Source organism: Hyalella azteca, unplaced genomic scaffold, assembly GCF_000764305.2.
Source record: "Hyalella azteca isolate HAZT.00-mixed unplaced genomic scaffold, Hazt_2.0.2 contig13279, whole genome shotgun sequence".
Classification (NCBI taxonomy): Eukaryota; Metazoa; Arthropoda; class Malacostraca; order Amphipoda; family Hyalellidae; genus Hyalella; species Hyalella azteca.
Window position 1 is genome coordinate 822 of NW_025943207.1, and position 13,581 is coordinate 14,402.

Below are 13,581 nucleotides of genomic sequence, written 5' to 3' on the forward strand. Positions count from 1 at the left end.
TGGTGCAACACTTCCTCCGTTTTCACGCTCTTCCCACTCAGCTCGTTCGCATCGTTCGCCCCGGGAGTCTTTAGTCCGCTCGAGTTTGACTCGCGAAAAGGAAGGCGAAGACCATTGTCCCTTGACAGCCTATCGATAAGGTGTAGGAGCTAGAGTTTGAAAAATTTGCTTCAAGATGCGAGCAAAGATTAACTTAGAGCGCCAAACGCCCATCAGTCCAGACTGCAGCTTCATCGCCAGCGCCTAATTAGCTGTAGTAGCAGCGTCGTCGCCAGCCTGGTATATATTAATTAATTCAGTCCAGTCTAGTCTCCGTGACGAACAGCGAATAGTGATATACGGTGATATACGGTCCGAGACCCATACAAAATTCCACTGTTGTCACTGTTGTTGACAGCACAACGTAGCCTATTAAGTCACAGCGACTAATGTACGAACTCTGGTTGGACTCATAGTTGAATTTAGTAGTCACAACTCCAGTCACAATGAACTCATGGTCACGTTGGATTTCATAGTCACGGCATCTCGAAGATAGAAATTTCCAAGACGAGCCAACGGACCTATACTCTCAATAGTATACAATATAGCTACGTAGACTTTATTTTTTAACCTATATCTTCAGAATTTATAAACTCGGAGAACTTCCACTATTATACATACAGGAGCAGTTGTCCGAATGTGTTTTGGTCTGACCGGCCCGATAATATATAATTATAATATATCTTCAGTATTGATTAATAACCGGATGATCTTAGGTTATGAGTTGAGGGTCCAAGGTATTTTAGCTAGGGTCCGAATAAGCGGCAGGTTGATTGAGAGGCGAATTGTATAGTAATATATTTATGAACTAGATAGTTATACATTGAAGCTGGGTGATAAGTATACAAGGTAGGTTTGAGATGGTTACTCTAACGACGGAGACTACTCGACGCCGGAGTCTGGCGTGATCGTGCGGACTACATGGTGATGGCTTACTACGTCTCGCCTCCTGCCTAAGACTGACTGAAGGTCTGCTCGAAGAGCTTATATAGGCATGCTATAGTGACGTCACGGAAGTGACGCAGTAACTGCTAAAACAAGTAAGGGAGTTACGGTAGCGTGCCTGACACAGTCGGCAAATTTTCTACACCGCCCAAGACAATATAAGTATTCACAAATATCACGCACACATTTTCCGAACCGAACAAAAACCGAAAGACAAAAAAACATTAATGGAAAAAGGGGTACAAATTTAACAGTACAAATACATGAATAACTGTTGAATGCTCGCAAAAAAATTATAAGGAAGATCACGGTACAAAAATTAGAGACGCACGAGGCGCGGCTACAATGTGAGTCAGATCATTTCTTGCTCAAGTAATCATTATTTTAATGATGCAGGAATTCAATCCTCTGTAGCAGAGCACGTGTCAATATTGCATCTCTTTTCCAATAAGATTCTTCACGTTATAAAATATCCTCCGTTGCTGTGGTATGAACCTCCGTTTTGCTGTGGTATAAACCTAAATTGGTCAATATCGTTTGGAATATCTGGCTTCTTAACGAAATTCAACTCAGTGTCTGCACTAAAGAAATTATACAAAACTAATTCTACAAATTCATCTTAGATGAAATCATTTGAGGAAAGTAACCACAGTAATTCAAATTCAATTCATCCAAGTAAATTTTCCTACTGTCGTGTCCTTTTCAGAGGCTGGCAGACAAGGAAGCAGACAAGAGATGCAGCGCGTTATTTAGCAGCGTCGTGCCGATCTGTCCAGTTTGCTCATAAATTAAGGGAATGGGACCGCTGCCGGGGAGTTTTTAGAGGTTAAATTAATAAATAGCTCTCAATTTTGCGAGGTTAAATTGAAAAATAGCTCTCAAGTTTACGAGGTTAAATTGATAATATAGGATATTCAACCTGCAAGGTCACCTGCCATGAACTCAGGAGCGAGACTCGAAAAGTAAACTCTAGATGAACAAAGATCCTGTAAATGCTGTTGATTGTTGCTGCAAATTTGTTAGTGAATATTTTAGTCAACATATTTATGAAACAACTTCCAGATCAGGCAACTCTTAAGAAGTGGAGCTAATCAGCCCTAGCATGCCATATCATTTGGCGTTGAAGAATAGGCCTGGTTAGGCCTGTCGCTCATTCTTTTACTTTGCATGACTTGTTCACGGATCTAAAAACTGGCCTTTCAACGAAAATGTTTAAACTGACGTTGGTTGATATCATCACTGGAATTTGACTGCTTCCGTGCTCTGTAGGGTGCTAGGCCTTCCAAGATTGAACATATGCTTTTGCATAGCACTGTCTAGTGTATCATTGAACGCGTTTATACCCGGAACGTCATTAATGTCATCAGAGAGGTTTTTCCAGATGTCGGTGACTCAATGCAGGAAGGAATGTTGATGGATGATAGGGTACAATGTTTTGATGAACGCTGATGTTCCTTGTGTGACACAAGTTTAACGTTCAGTTGGCCATTATATTCCATCGTTTAAATTTTAAAACTATGCACGCAACTAACTATGCAAACTATCGATCTGCATACGCTTTGTCAGTGATTGATAAAAAAGGAAAGCATTACACTTACCATTGGCGTGCTAGTATAAAAATTCAGAATAATCCAAGACAACCAAAGAAATGAAGATTTATTATAACTGCTTATGATATACATATAATTCTTTCACATTGTTTGTTTACTGTTCTGATAATATGATAATTTGACAACCTACTTGAGATAATGAAAAACGGTTAATCCGACTGGATACAATTTTATTTTTAATATTTTGTTCAACATTGCTGTTACCTTTAACAACAAAAATAAGTATACGCAAATGAACAACCGAGCAGTTACTCTTCCCAAACAAATGGGTAGAGAACTAATCACAACAATGAAAGGGAGTCGAGATGAAGAATTTTGCTGCATTGAGCGCAATGTCGCCATCTAAACGTCAACGACCATCATTTTATGGACGTCTGTGTTTTCAACAACGGTGCAGAACTCCTCAAAACTGATCCTGCCATCTTTATCCTTGTCGGCAAAGAGCATAGTTTTGTCAACAATCTCCTGAAGTTGATGATCTTCCAAGTTGTTGCCCATTATCATCTTCAGGAACTGCATGTCATAATTAGAAATTAACGATGTGTTTGTTCACCAGTGGCTTGCGAGTAGAGAAAAAGGTTTAATCCAGAAATCACACATCATGGTTATAAGTTGAAAAATTCTTTAAGTTGAGCTGCAGAAATGAAAATTATGGTAAGGCTCAAAGCAAAGTTGCATGTGCTTTGGTTTTAGTAATTAATGCAAAAAAACACAGCCTGAAACAGGATTGGCAATACAGAACACCTACCAGCTGTAGTTCATGGTATCTAAATATGAGGAAGTACCATATATACTTAAAAAAAAGAAAAATTGTTATAAGGCACTCAAATTGCTCTGCTCTTCAAACAAATTAATCAATTTTATTTGAATACATTAAACTACGTCGCATTAAAAGTACAGAGGTCATACTATCAAAACTTGCCTAAGCCTACACAGCAGCCATTTTTCTGTCTGTGATTGGTAGGTCTAGCTTATTAAGCCGTCAGAGATTGGCTGAAGGAGTTCTGATTTCACAAATATTAATGGAAGTACAGCCTTCCTGATAACAGAAATATACATCAGTAGACTAGAGTTTAATGTGAGTAGAGCTGTATTGACCTGGAAGAGCTCGCCATTGGAGATGTACCCATCGTTGTCCATGTCGTAGATGCGGAACGCAAACCGCATCTTGCTCTCTTTGTCACCTTTGACGCTGAACTGTGACATGCCTTGTATGAACTCTGCAATAATTCATACAATTTGTATCACAAATCAATACTTGTTGACACAAAGTTTCGATAATGGAATTTATAAATTACATGGTTTAAATAGTGTATCTGGCAAATGTCGACCTTCACATTCCACACATTGCTGCATACGTTTTCTGAAGTTTTCATGAAGAAATTAACGGGTAAGTAAAATTCAGAGTTTTGAGGCAGACTGGATAACACAGCCAAACTAAGAAAATGGGCTTGAGAACTTCAACCAGACCTCTAATATTGCTTGCAAAACTAACTATATAACTCTAAAATTGGCAGTAGAAGCTACACGAGTTCTGAAAGTATTCTCATTTGCAGGGATAGTAGGAAAAAGATCTAGACTTAGGCTCTAGTTTGTTACCTTAGCCTTGTGCCACATCCCTTACCTTTAAAGTCAATTTCTCCATTGCCATCAGCATCAATTATATCGATGACCCTTTGGGCAAGTGGATTTTGTTGTATCTCAGGTAAGGACATGAACTCCTCAACACTCAGCAACCCAGAGTTGTCCAAGTCCAGCTTACGGAACCTCTTGCCCAGCCGCCAGATCTCGTCCGCATCAACTGCAGGAGCCGTAATGAAGAGACCACAACACCATCAGGTATGATGTAGCGGCAGCGTTACATCAGTGAGGTGGAGGCAGCATTACCTCAGTCAAGTAGTTGCAGTAATGCAGTAATCAGTAGATGTGATGTCATACAAGGACGTGGCAGTGGTGTTGCCAGGAAATAATCCATTAGCAGATGCAGTAAAAGTAGGTTCCACCAGCAATGGTAGTGACAGCAAAACATGGGGAGTGAGAACAAAAATCAGTTTTAAGAAATGCAGAGCTCAATGAATGAGGTCATTTAATTAACAATGAACTTTAATTTACAATAAGAAATAGTGTGATGGGAATGAAATTTTGTTGTGACAGGTTATTCATCACATTATTTGAAATGCTATCTGACTTTGTGACAGTTGCAGTATATCAGGTATGTCAAGATAACAGGGCTAAAACTATATTAGAACTGATCTAGGGACAGTTTATCAAGGAGCCATGATGTGGGTTAATAATTATTGTTACAAAGAGATGATTAGAAAATATTTCATGCTTGATCAGATAAAATTTAATTATATGACTTAAGATATCACAGGAAGGCAAATCCAACCTGGTGAGAAGGGTACAGACACACTCAAGTTTCAAGACTAAAGCAATGCATAATAAAATGTTTTAGGAAAGAAACACCACTGCACTCTTTTAATGGAAAAGCTGATCATGAAGGAGACGGCAGTAACATGTGAGGAATTTACTCAACAATAAATACATGACATGGGTGAAGCATCTAAGGAAGCTATGAGTGAGGCAGAGTAATCTGGTACATATGTAGATAGAATTGTAATCATAGCCACCAAATTTTCAAGGTCACAAATTTTAAACATGCAGTTAAGGCTGAATAGTAAATGAACAACTGCCCTTGCAAGATAAAGAAACAAAGATGCAACAAAGTTGACCAGAAAAAATTGGCTGAGATTGGCGACACAAGTCAAATACAGAATTCTACCCCACCTCAAGGAATAGCATAGATGAAGTATGGCTTTGTTGTCAAAGATTGAAGCAGAGATTGTGGGTCAAAATTATTTTTACTGATTTTACATCACATTGTACCCTCATGAAATTACGTTTTAGCATTACCATGAAAAATTCTGACAATAATTGCATCAAAAAATAAAAAATTTCAATTGACCAAAACACATCTAACTAATTTTAATTTATCATTAATAATAATGGTCGCAAACACCTGGAACAACAGGAATGACTTGCAAAGCAAGAGCTTAAATGATAAATCTCGTGCAAAATGTGGTCTCAATTAAATTAATTCAACAAACATTAGATTAAAATTAGCATTTAAGCAGGAATTGGCATATCAAATTTATAATTTTTTCATCAAAAACAAGAAATTTCAACATGTTGGCATTATGAAATTTATTTTGAGTTATGTAAGCTTCATAACTTCATGTGAATATAGTTGACAATGGATCACCAAGAGCTAAGAATGGAGAATATTTCAGACGTTACAACATTGGGTGCTGACAAATAGAATAAAATCTGTCATTTCTCTGCCAGAAGGAAACGGCAGGAGAAATGCAAGAATAATGGCATCACTACTTACACTGGACGCCTTAAGAACTTTACTGTACCAAAGCAATCAACGACTCGGTACGCCAAGGATGGGAGGAAAAAAAGAATTAGATCATACTGATCCTTCAATACTTACAAAACCAAAGTTTACAACACAGAGACCTGGCAACAACTGAGAAAATGATTTAAGAGTGTGATAGCTCCTACCAAGAGCAGGATATGGCTTACAAAATCTAGTAACCAATGAATCTATCCTCCTCACACACAGAATCTCAATAAAATCAATAATCATTTTGAGAAAAAAAAATTTTTGTATGTTGTAATTTATGATAATTTTGGATAATAAGTTATTGCTCTATGTTCTAATTCAGTTATTGTTCTATGTTCTATTCAGTTACTGCTCTATGTTCTATTCAGTTATTGTTCTATGTTCTATTCAGTTATTGATCTATGTTCTATTCAGTTATTGTTCTATGTTATATTCAGTTATTGTTCTATGTTATATCCAGTTATTGTTCTATGCTCTATTCAGTTATTGCTCTATGTTATATTCAGTTATTGTTCTATATTTTATTCAGTTATTGTTCTATGTTCTAATCAATTATTGCTCTATGATACATTCAGTTATTGTTCTATGTTCTATTTAGTTATTGTTCAATGTTCTATTCAGTTATTGTTCTATGTTCTAATTCAGTTATTGCTCTATGATACATTCAGTTATTGTTCTATGTTCTATTCAGTTATTGTTCGATGTTATATTCAGTTATTGCTCTATGTTATATTCAGCTATTGTTCTATGTTCTATTCAGTTATTGCTCTATGTTTTATTCAGTTATCGCTCTATGTGATATTCAGTTATTGTTCCATGTTATATTATGTATTGTTCTGTATTTTTGTGTTGCTACAATATAGGTGTAGTCATGCTTATTAAGCGTTGGTATAGGACCTCGTTTGGATTACTTCTTTTTTTTAATTTTCTCTTGTCGAAGCCCATTTCCTATCCGACGCTCCTGTGTTTGGTTATTCTAGTGATCAGATTTAGTTTAATTTATATAAGTAGACGTTAGTGTTATTACCAGTTCAGTCGTGTCACCGGCAGAATGACAGAAGTGATTGGTTGAATGGCTACCGAATTGTTCCTCAAGAGATTCGAGATCATTTGTTCATGTGAAAGATTGTCCACTGAAGAATCCATTGTTCACAAGTTTTATAGTAGCTGCGAAAGTCTCCATCTTTGTTGTTGGATTGATGAAACGATTGATGTCAATGGGGATTTGATGAAATTGACTTCTGTTTAATTTCCGATGCTAGTCAGGATGCGAATTTGTTGAATCAAATTGGATCGAACGCGATCTTCTTTCGCTCCGATTTGTCGGGAGGTGTACTTCAGATTTTTTCGATAGAGGGAAAGTAGTTTCTATTAATTATTTAAGACGGTATAGAAATGTAGACAAAATAATTTGTCCTAAACCTGGGACTGTTCATATCAAATTCGTCTCAGGTCACTGAGTTTTTTACAGATGAGAAAATGCAGAAACTCCATGATTATCTGCTAAAATCAGCGTATTACTATTTTCGCTCAGACAATACATTGATAGGTCAGTTATCTCATATTAACGAAATCCAATAATTCAATTGATGAGAAGATACGCTGTCATGTGAATACCCGATATTAGTATACATTGTTAGCATGAGTGATGGAAACTACATATAACTTCATCTGTTCCATTTAAATGATTAGGAACTTACTGCTAGCATCACGAGGCCATTGAAACGACAGTTTTAACGAAGAACTTGACGTTGCATTAATTTTTTAATCGATGAGACTGTAATTAATTGACAATCACAACGGTATAAGCGAGGTAAGTCAACTGGGAGGGGCTGTTCTTTGCCAGCGCATTAAGCCACCTTCAAGGCCAGCAATTCCAGTAATTGCCAAGAATAATTTATAAATTTTATGGCAATGATCACCAACATGTAAGTAAAAAGCATTGAACACGTACACTCGGTGAAAAAAATAATTCTGTACCAAAACTTTGAAAGTAAATGGAATGTAGTAAAAAATATAACTCAGTACTCACTGCAGTGAATGACAGAGAGCGCATTTTCTCGTCGAGGAAAACGTGGTCACGGACGGAAGGACGGACGGACAGACGGACAGACAGACGGGACGGACATGACGAGCACAATAGTGCATTTTTACATAAATGAGAAAATGCGCTAAAAATAGGAAAAAAATTTCTGTATAAAAATGTTGAATAGTAAATGGAATAGTAGTAAAAAATGGGGAAAAATTTTCTGTATAAAAATGTTGAGAAGCGAATGGCTACATATTTAAGAATTTCGTTCAAGAATTGTTCTCAACACAGTTACTGTAGCTTTTCATAGTCAAAACCCAGAGTAACGAACGTTGCGATAAAAAAATTTATAAATAAAATTCACTAAATGTGTCGCTTGATAAATATTATAGAACGCTTGGTTCCGCACGACCTATCAGATAGTTCATCCATATCGCCGACGTCTCCTACCAAGTTCAATTATTTTGCAACTGAAATCTTAAACTTCCGTCTGCCACAACGCATCCGTTCATCGAGAGTAGAGCACACAAGCTAAATATATATTGTATTTGTGCGAAAATTCGTATTCCGACTCGAAACCGAATCGCGCTGACCCGCGCATTCATTCGAATGAATTTAATTCATTTGGAGCCCTAAGTTTTGTAGGATTTTAAATACGACTGAAGTTGTCTATTGCAGTGAAAATTACCTGAATGTGAGAAGTGTAATAAACGCGAGCGAAAAAAGTTTACGAAAAGGTCCGAGCGAAAAGATAAACTTTAAGGTATGCTACGAACTATTCTATTGTAATTGTATTTTGTAAGGTTTTGTAAAAACGATTCATAATTGAATATAAAATTATCTAATATTTCCACTAAAGACAAAATTATTTTAACGATGTTAAACTGGTGCTGCCTGGATAATTTTGCAATACCAAAGCAGTGATGGGCTTTAACAATTGCAAAGAAACGCGCTCAAAACTGGTGTGTGTTCCTGAGAACTGTTGCAAGTTGGGCTAAACCCCTCGCGATTGCCATTGAGAGCCGCACTGCCCAACTATTTTTCTCCTGAACTCCATTTTACGGGCCAATTTTTCTAGCCTACACTAGACAGAGGGAAGGATGGTGCGCTACACGAGAAACGCATGCCCGAGTGGAAGACATTTTTGTAAGGCAAAATAATATAAATATTAAATTTTAAGGTTGCGAATGAAGAGTTTTGAATGAATGAATATGATTCATTTAAACGAAATTATTGCTCTTTATTCAACATTTGAAGTGCTGCCCCTGAACTTGTTTTTCAGTATTCAATTTAGAGGCACCCCAGTGTTAATTTGAGGTGCCCCAACAGGCGCTCAAATTTGAGGGCACGAAACCGATTTTGGGTTTCATTTTGCTGGGAGTAAATTGGGACCGCAGGCAGGCTGGTGTATTGTCGAGAGGTCTTCTGGGCCTTACGTCTAAGGCACGGATTTGCCGGCTGATTTTGAGGACAAAGTTGAATGTGTCTATATTCCCAGCAGTTCGAGTGCGATGCAGCGAGGGCTCGAAAAAAAAAGTTTCGTATATCATGCAAGTTGTTACTGGCTGCGTTATAGAGATAACATAATGAAGCATATTGCGATAAAAAATGAGTTTACGGACTGGATGAAGACTATACATCTATTTAAATCCAGTCGTTGAATAATTAAAACTTGAAAATTAATCTATATAAAGGAAATGACAGTAAACATTGGTTTCGTTGCAAAATCTGGGCGAAGGCAGAACTCGTTTTGAGGCAGAACTCGTATTCAGCTCGGAATATGTAAGAGAAAATCGCGTACTAATCGTCAATTATCCAATGAAGAATTTATTGAAGTCCATCGTCACCTACAATGGCCCATCCAATGAAGAATTTATTAAATGCTCAAGTTGGACTCATGTATGATATTATTATGCTTACTATACTGCTCTGTCCTCGGTCACGCTGGCCCGCTCGAAATTAATTAATCCTCCAAGGTCATGAATTTAATTGGGGCATTTTGTGCACCGCATGAATGAAACAATGCACAAGACACTTTGAAATTGTGTTAATAATTCTAAAACGAAAGAATTTCGGCGTTAGTTGTCTCTTGAGATCCATTAGTACATATTGTTAAGTTATGCCAGCACATTTTTCAGTCCAACGGGACTTTAGTTGAGAACCGAGTGAACTACTAATCAAATTTTTGTCGTGTTTCTTTTAAATCTATGCATGTCTTTGACATAGCTAAATTACCAATTTGAGGAGCTACTCGGAGATATCGAATACAATGGGCAATAGGATTTTTTACTAGTATACATTACTGTTTATCACATTACTGAAGAATGGGTGAAATTCCGTTAAGAACAATTCAATATTTGTTTGAATCAATGCTTTCGAGATTTGAGGCTGCAATTGCTGCAAAAGGCGGGCCTACATCACAGTAAAATATATCGTGTGGATTTCTCAGATGTTTCCCTTATTTTGTCTAACCCCTATATTCATTTTAATATCAACTTTGAATAAAAGTTAAAAAGTTAGTTAAAAGGTTAAATAATAGTTATGTTCGATTAATATAGCAACATAAATTATAGGGAATCTGATATGACTTCAGAATTTGCCGTCAGGATTAACAATGCAATGAAAGATTCTAGGGAAGTGTGATAAATGAATCCTTAATTGATACGATTCTGAAAGTTTTCACTTTCGATATCGAACTAGAAGTAACTATACAGAAAATTTACCGATTTTGTTTGGAAATTAGATACATTTTTAATCATGACCTCCACAAAAGAAGTTTGCATCAGTGAAATAGTTTACCTATAAACAGGCGCGGTTATCTTAATGAGTAGTTTTTACCGAGGACATCGATCATGAAGAGCAAAGCTGGGACGCATTTATTTTCATCGCTCAATGTAGACGGACTATTTATTGCTGATTGGCGAGCCTCTACTTTGATTTGTTCTAAGAATAAAGTGCATGTACGATATTTTACAAATTGCTCTGTTAAGTTAGCTAACAATGGGTTTTACATTTTATAGATTCGAACTTAAAACGAATGTGAGATGTCAAAATCGTTGTAAAAGTTGAAAGTTTCTCATCAATTACAATTAACTTGCACGCAAATTGAGTGGTGCTATCATAAGTCAGGCTCACTTACCTGCCGATTGAGTTTTAAAAAGCACAATTTCGTACTTTGTTCCACGTATGGTAATGATATAAACGAAAAAAAATTTGAAAGTGCTTTTTAAATTTTTTGTTTAGGAGAAAATTCCTGTGTGAGTGCTAAAAATATCAAATATCTGTTTATTTGAAATGAACAGGATTCAACTTCACGCGGATTTATTTCTATGAATACATGTTCTGACAGCAGTATCGGCGCCTCGAGTAGATTGTTTCTTGTAACAGCGAGGCAGTTTCCTATGCGTTCTTAGAACTGAACTTCTAAGGTCCCGGCAATGTTTTTGCAATAGTGTTTGCTGTTGGTTTCCAACAGTTACCTTACAAGAAAATGAATTCCAGCAAACTATTAGATTTTGAAGTGACATTCTCGTAGTGTATCGTCAACAAGACCACTCACTTGGTGGACTTTGGACATAAACACAAACTTTACTGCAAAGGCAGGAGAAAAGACTTGCGGAACTTCAAAGACTTGCAGGCCTTGAAAGACTTTGCACGAAATAAGACGATGTGACGAAACTATGCCGAGAAAAATTATCTTGGAAATGTTTCTCACTGAAGATACAATAACACTTCGTTGTAAAGGTTAATTTCTCCGTATATACTCGAATGTTTCGTTTTCGGTTACGAGAATACAAGTCAAAGAATTAAATCAGCTCTATACATAGATTTCTAGATTATCAAGATTTCTATACATGTATAGAAATCTTGTAATTCGCACTTTGACGCTCTTTGCGTGGTTTTGAACCATTAATTTTAGCCAATGCAACTAATCTAAGTGAAAATTAAGTTCAACTATTATGGCCAACTGACTTCAATTGTTCATTATGACACAAATTTTTTTATTAAAAATATAGTACAATGTATCAAAATAAAACAAAGACAATATATCGCGCTTCAACGTTGAAACGAAGTGGATTAAATGATCTAATATACTATACTGTATTGCGCGTATCTAATATAGGGTAACATGGGGCAGTGAGCCCACTGCGGGTCACGGGCCCATAGCGGGTTTCTCGCTAAGTATGACAGATATTGGTCCGTGTTCTCTACCGCCAGTCGACAGTTTCACTGGGATGAAGTGTACGGATTTACGTTTTGCCAAATGTTTGCGTTATCAAGCTATTTATGAATAACTGTTTTAGTCCAGATAAAAATTTTTTTGCTGCTAAATAAAAATTTTTTCCATTACTGAAGATGAAGCTTTTGAAATTACTGTGAATTATATTTTCAAAGTAATATTTATAGGGATAATTTTGAGAAGATTAGGTACGAATTCTCTGCACATAATATCTGGATTATGGAAGAAACTGGAACGAAGTTTTTTTCTGATCAACTAAATATAATTTTTCTAGTCAAGGATACATTTTTTCATGTCAAGGACGAATTTTTTATCGCAAGGATATATTTTTCAAGTCAAGGATATATATTTTTATGTCAATGAAATATTTTTCTTCACGTCAGTGATAGATTTTTAAAGCCAAGAGTATATTTTTTTCAAGTTAAGTGTATGATTTTTTGAGTTATTAATAAATGAGTGAATGTATTTTTTATTACATTTTCTTATTTTTAACTGTAAAGTGTTGTTTTTTTCATTTTTAAACGAAATATATGCATTTGCGGTAAAGGGACCAAGGGTGGGCGCCTAGCCCCAAGCCCATGGGCCCATTGCCCCAGGGGTGGGGCAATGGGCCCATTTTGACACTTTTTACAAAATAGTGTTTCATTAAAAATTGAATAAACATATAGGCGTCTAATTCACATCATACATTCCTCATTAGTTGTACCTTTAAACACAAAGAACCACCTCGTATCAATTAAAACTTCATTAAAAATTTAGTTTAAAAAAGGAGGGGGCGCGCTGCCCCATGTTGCCCTATTATCTATATTGCGCGTATCTTCAAACGCCCTGCTTCAATTGCTTTTGCAAGAAATCCCACAAAATTTCATTTCGTCTTCGTCCAAATGTTTGCACTGTGGTGACAAATTATAATTAAACAATCAATTATTTATCTTTTGTCCACGTCAATGGCGCCCAATAGTTTCCAATTAAAAAACGTCTTTGAGTTTCCATGAATTACAAACGCCATGGAATTTTCAAGCTCTTCGTGCCACTTTTCTCTAAGCTTCACGCAAGGATGAAACCCTACTGTAAAATTTCACTCAATTGGATGCCAGGAATGTTTTGTTAAGTAAATTATAAAATTGATTAAAAAACTTGTAATGTGAATTTTTATCATATGCACAATTTTTAAATTTCCTGGTTTGCCCTCTACCGCCGTCTGTCACTCTCCAGGAACATAACTTTCAACTTAAATAATACGTAAACTATTGAGTGTAGCAACCTGAGGACGTTTGTATGGAACTGAGAACATTTAAACTTGTCGTAC

At 36.3% G+C, this 13,581-nt stretch overlaps 1 protein-coding gene across 1 annotated transcript in view; it reads right to left on the reverse strand.

Annotated features, from left to right (window-relative positions):
• Positions 1-2,936: 2,936 nt before the first annotated feature.
• Positions 2,937-13,581, reverse strand: part of LOC108669490 (calcineurin subunit B type 2-like) — a 38,533-nt gene continuing 27,888 nt past the window's right edge. The window contains exons 2-4 of the mRNA XM_018156839.1: positions 4,219-4,395; positions 3,693-3,814; positions 2,937-3,107 (exon numbers count right to left, since the gene is read on the reverse strand). Coding sequence (XP_018012328.1) covers positions 2,937-3,107; positions 3,693-3,814; positions 4,219-4,395 — 470 coding nt within the window. The remainder of the gene's footprint in view (positions 3,108-3,692; positions 3,815-4,218; positions 4,396-13,581) is intronic.